At 39.4% G+C, this 5983-nt stretch overlaps 1 protein-coding gene across 1 annotated transcript; it reads right to left on the bottom strand.

Moving 5' to 3' along the window:
* Nucleotides 1–996: 996 nt before the first annotated feature.
* Nucleotides 997–1473, bottom strand: LOC149781687 (uncharacterized). The gene has a single exon (XM_089935001.1). It carries the CDS (start codon nucleotides 1471–1473, stop codon nucleotides 997–999), a length of 477 nt encoding a protein of 158 aa, XP_089791127.1.
* Nucleotides 1474–5983: the final 4510 nt, after the last annotated feature.

Below are 5983 nucleotides of genomic sequence, written 5' to 3' on the forward strand. Positions count from 1 at the left end.
TATATATATAATGTTACTGTCAGACCTTCCTGCTTGCAATGGGTTGTAATAGCTGTCCTTGCTATATCTATATTCTTTCTCGATTTTACATTGGACAGCAGAATTCATCTTATTTTATTTATTACGACTGGTTCCGATACATCTCCCTTTGACTGGTTCTGATAATTATAGTCTCAATATGTCTGTACGAAGTATTTTTCTATATCTATCTCTCTTCGTCATTCGGAAGCATACTTTACTCTTTTGGTGATTTGATGTGCCCTTTTTGTGTTACCAGACGTTGAAAATAAAACTAAATATATCTAAGAAAGTATACGAATAAGAAAACCCAACGGTAAATATTTTCTAAATCATACTTGGTACCCTGGTGTCATTGAATTATGTCAACATAGGAATTACAATATTGGCATAAGAAATGTTTGTCCATCGGTCTCAATCATGGCCACAGCTTGAATTATGTGTTGTTTAGCGTTGTGTACGGAGATGACTAGTGAGATCAATCTGGGCACGCAAGTCTCTCCCGCATGTGGAGAACACAAGGGTTTGTGTAAAAGTAGAAGTGTTGCCAGCTCTGGCATTAAGTTTGATATGTTTTCTCTGCGCCTTCGTAATTTTCTGCTATTCTGCTGTGCGGCTGCCAGATGTGATCTTGCTAAGCCAGGAGAGACGGTCTTGCGGAAGGGTCTCCGATTAGGCACTGTTGATGTATAGGTTTTTAAAGGACATCTTCAGTGTGTACTTGAAACACTTCATTTGCCCTCCAAAAGTGTGCTTTCCGTCCCAGAGTTCGCCATAGAACAGTTGTTCTGGAATGCGTTCCTCGGGCATTTGAACGATATGTCTTGCCCATCTAACTTGGGCTCTCCGAAGCAACGTTATGACAGATGGGATACCGTTCCTAGCGAGAACCTTATCCGCATAGCTCATGTGGAATTGACTGAGTTGTCGGGAATTTCTTTTACAGGAGGGTGGTACGCACTGTAACATGGTAAACCATCAACTTGCTGATATTTCCTCTCCGTCCCACACATTTCCACGAAGTCTCCTGAAAGCTGGGCTGACTTTGGCAATTCTGCTGTTGACCTCAGTGCTAATGTTGACAGGTCTTGAGAGGTTGTTGCCGAGATACGTGAAAGTGTCGACAGCCTGGACTTCGTGACCATTCACTGTGATACTCAATACACAATATATTTTCCCAGGACCGGTTGGTACAGTCTTTTTGGTGCTGATTGTGGGACCGTATTTTTCGCGTGCCCGAGCAAATCTGTCCATGCTGGTATGCATGTCTTTTTCCGAGCTGGCATTGAGGACGCAGTCGTCAGCAAAAAGAAAATTACTAATAACTATTTCTTGCACCTTCGTGACTGCCTGCAGTCGCCTGGGGTTGAACAACCTACCGCCAGTCTGGTATGTGACATGGATGCCCTCAACACTGTTTTGGAACGTATCTGTGAGCATGGCAATGAACATCATCCTGAAGAGTGTCGATGAGAAAACTCAGCCTCGTTTGACACCATATTTCACTGGGAAGTCATCTGAGGGTACACCATCATCCATTACGTGGGCCATCGTGCCATCATGGAACTAGAGAATGACAGTAATGGACTTATTAAGGCAGCCGAATTTCACCATGATCTTCCAAAGTCCATCTCTGCTGACTATCCAACGCCCTGGTCAGGCCAAAAAAGGTTGGTCCAGTGATTTCTCCTGGAGTTGTCGTGCAGCGAATTTCATGTCGACTGCCCCACGGCCTGCACGGAAACCAAACTGGTTTTCTGGACGAAGACCCTGCTCACGATGGTGAATGAGGTAGTTGAGTAGGACACCAAAATGTGTCTTGCCAGCGATTGACAGGAGGAGATTCGTTTGTGGTTGTCACAGCACTGAGGGTTGCTATTTCGCTTGTAGAGGTGGAGTATGTATGCGTCTTTCCCGTGAGATCACTCCTTCATTCCATATCGGTTGGAAGAGGGCTGTGAGCTTTTTCAGCAGTACAGGTACCCAACTTGAATACCTTGGCAGGTATGGCGTCTGATCCTGGGGCTTTTCCACAGGACAACTGACTGATGTCTTCCTTAACCTCTTGCGCAATCGGTCGAGTTTCTAGTTCAGCGTTAGTTTCCATTTGAGGCTGATGGATGGTTCAGGACATCACTGACGTATTCGGCCGATCGTTCCAGGATCATAGCCTTTTCAGTCCGCAGATTTTTCCTATCATCACCGAAGACAGGAGAGGACCCAGAGGACTGTGGACCAAATACAGCTTTCAGGGCGTAGAAGAAGTGGTTTGAATCGTTTCTGGCCGTATAGGCCCGAATCTTGTCTGCTTTACTACTGAACCAGGAGTCCTGCATCTTGCGAAGGTTCTCCTGAACTGTCCTGCACATTCTTATAAAGACTGCATCTTGGAAGCTGATGAAGGGCTCTGTATATGCGGTGTTTTTCTACAGACAGTGTCTCTTTTTTTGATCGCAGTAAGAAACCGGGTTTGAATATTTAAAAATAAAAAATTTCAAGTCAAATCTGGTCGTTGACTTCGACCCAGGCGATCTTTCAATACATGACTCTTGCAGAGGAAGCTCGAGTGCTGGAAATCACAGAAGCCATTGAGACCAGGGGTGGGCATCTGTATAGGCAGATGGAATTACTGCGTGTGTAGACTCCCCAAAGTAATAACTTTATGGGCAGCTGGAAGACTGCGCGTACAGGCTTTCCAAAATAATACTTCTAATAGTAGCTGCAGTGACTGCATCTGTGATCTCCTCAAAGTAATACCCCTATGAGGAGCTGAAAGACTGACAATGCATGCTTCCCAAAATGAGACTTCTATCGGCAGCCGGAACTACTACATGTGTTGGCACCCCAAAGTAATCTCCTAATCAAGGACTATGCTTGAAAACCCGTAGAAAGACATAGCTATCTTTGGAACATTTTGAACTGATAAAATTCTTTCATCAAATTCCACGACCATATTTTGCTTTGCTCACTGCTAAGTTTACTTAATTTTGCCACAATCCAAAACAGTGACCTGTGTATGTTCACACAATCATCAATGTCACATTAAACTGTCGTTCTAAATTATTTGAATTTTTTTAAGTATAACATTTTATTTCTTTTGAAGCAAACCTTTATTTCTTCATATATTTGTGTGATGCTTCAGCGGTAAACTGATTAACATGACATGGATAGAGCTGTACTAACTTGTCTTTTAGTTTTGTCTTTACATTTAAATCTGAAACCCTCAACGTTAGTCAATTGATTCAGTGCTAAATCCAGTTCTTATTTTATAAGCTGGATTCCTTACTATTTTTCACAGGTCTACAAATGGACTACTGTATAGATATCTGTATCTAATGTCTATTATTTAGATTTTAATCAAATAAGATACTGGTTTTTATTATATATATATATATATATATATATATATATATATATATATATATATATATATATATATATATATATATATATATTACGTTGAGTAAGTGTTTTTCCACGTTTATACGTAATTATTTCTGAATTACTTTCTCCTTCATTTAAATTTCTCTGATCTGATGTATTTTAATTTGAATGATTTTACACGCTTTTTACCTCATTTTGAATTTCTCCCCCCACCCCCACCCCCATCCTGAATCTGCTTGCCTTGGTTACATTTATAACATTTTACAGCTTTAACCATAATGCCCACGAAGTCATTGAAAACAACCACAACTATCCAAAGAACAGAAACTAATGAAAGATTAGTGGGTTTCTGTGAAACTAACAAAGTAATTAGGCTCTGAATTTCGAAAAGGACACATGAAAGAAGGGAATAAAAAGCAATGGCGTGAAAAGAAATGAACGTAGTCAAGAAGTACAACCAAAGAACTCATTTACTTTAGGAACTTATACCACGACGCTAATAAGACTTTGTCAGATGTAGAACCAAAAGTAAACGTTTGTGAAATAACATAATTAAAATGTACCGTGATTCCTATTTCGTGAATAGATACAGTATAGGGCATACTATGATGCTATAATTTTAATACTGTTTGGTGCTTTTTCTGATCATCCTTTCTACTCATTTTTGTCTCTATTTCGATGTAAATTGATTTTGTTTTTGAAGAGCATGGGAATTTTTAACCCCTATGCACACATGCGCATACAAGCTTTTATTCATTTTGATCTTTTGTTTGTTTAGATTTTGACAATGATAGATAGGTCTCTTTTGCTTGAGAGGTATGGGTAGCACTATAAAAGGCCATCTAGCAAACTTCTTGGACTCTGCATCAATAACTCTAACTGCATTGATCTCTTGCTCCGTTTAAGCCCCAAGATCGCATCGTCGTCTTTGTTGTTTTATTTACTGTAGCTGCTGCGGATCATTTCGAATGTATGGAACGTATAATTACTTTCCTCTAAGACTTGATTATAGTAGTTTGATAGAACTATCTCATCTCTCCGTTTGGTCAGGATGCGGTTGCAGAATACAGTCTCTCCGTTTGGTCAGGATCCGATTGAAGCAGACGTACAGTCTGTTGATTGGTATAGATTTCAGGTCTAGCTGACGCTTGTCTCATCCTTGTTGTTGTATAAAAAAATATAAAAAAAAACAAATTCTTTCTCTTTCTGTCTTCGTATAAAAGTATCGTTTTTGTGGCTTTTTTTAAAACCATCGTATCAGATGGGGATCGTACGTAATTCTTGTTATGACAAGGCTCATGTATGATATATCTGTCAAGAGAAAGAACAGTGGGTGTTACAGTGTTCAAAATTGTCCCGTTCACACTGCGTACTTGTAAGATGGTGTTTTGGTTAGGAAATATTTGTGCTGGTCAGTAAGTGTCGGTTATGGTCAGTCCATGTTGCATTCATTAGCAGGTGTTTGTTAAATATGTTTAATATTAACATTTCCCCTTTTGCTCATTCGATCACATAATGTTAAATATATTGACATTTGTAACATTACCTTTCCCCTTGTACACATACAGTTCCATACCTTAAACCCAGGAACAATTGTAGCATTAAATTTCTCTTTGTGTGCGTGCAGTCCCACATCTCGTTCCCCTATGCTACTAATGTTAATAACTTAATTTGATTGTGGGTTGTGTTTATTTTCATTTTGATGATATAGTTTGATGGGTTTCATTCCTTTATTTTCTAAGTGTTCTGAGAGGTTTTTCTTCTTCAGTTTTTTTAAAGTTACGTTCCTCATCACACCCACTTCAGGGCATAGTTTTCAATTTTGTTAGTTTCCTTGCCTTTCATCTTTTCACATCTTTATCTCCATTTACCTTATGCTCCAACAGCAACTCTGTACCTGCTGTCGGTGGGCACGGCCTGCCATCATCAATGCTTTTTACCTGGGAGGCAGAGACTGAGTTTAAAATTATTACTGACCAAACATTAATGGTTCTCCCCACTAAGGTATGGGCTATGTGTGCATCAGTCTTGTCTGCATCGCATCCTTTATATCCGGGGACATATCTGATACAATTAAATTGTTTTGAATTTTATATTCATTTCCTAGACACACAAAAAACCGTGTGTAAGTGCATTTGTTTCTGTATGGTGTTTGCTGTAACTTCCTTTCATGAGATGCGCTTTTGTGTAAAAAGTTTCCAAATTATATCCCCTTTTTGCTAAATTTTTAATTAAAGACCTCGTTCTAACTTGGCATTCGTTTCGTTTTAATGCATATTCAGTACAATCGGAACATAATCAGGATATTTCCGTCAAGACGGAATAGGCAGAGGATAGCCCAATTATAATGCAGTAATAAGAATTATCGCCCTTACGGCAACTGTCCAAGTTTTACAAAAATCAGCATTCGCAACTTCAGTGTCAATGATTAAGCTGGAATGTCGATATCAGTCATTCGGACGATTTGGGCTATTTACAAAGCAAAATATTAATAGAGATTGTACGAGTGAACGTTTGGTCTGTGGGTCCTACAGTCACTCCAATCAGAGATAGCCAAAATTATTAGGATTAGACTGAGTTT

The sequence above is a fragment of the Sinohyriopsis cumingii genome, chromosome 15 (genome assembly GCF_028554795.1).
Source record: "Sinohyriopsis cumingii isolate HCF-2022 chromosome 15, ASM2855479v2, whole genome shotgun sequence".
Classification (NCBI taxonomy): domain Eukaryota; kingdom Metazoa; phylum Mollusca; class Bivalvia; order Unionida; family Unionidae; genus Sinohyriopsis; species Sinohyriopsis cumingii.

What these genes read in the sequence shown, in the direction of transcription:
- LOC149781687 (XM_089935001.1), bottom strand. Translation starts at nt 1,473, where the DNA reads ATGATGTTCATTGCCATGCTCACAGATACGTTCCAAAACAGTGTTGAG.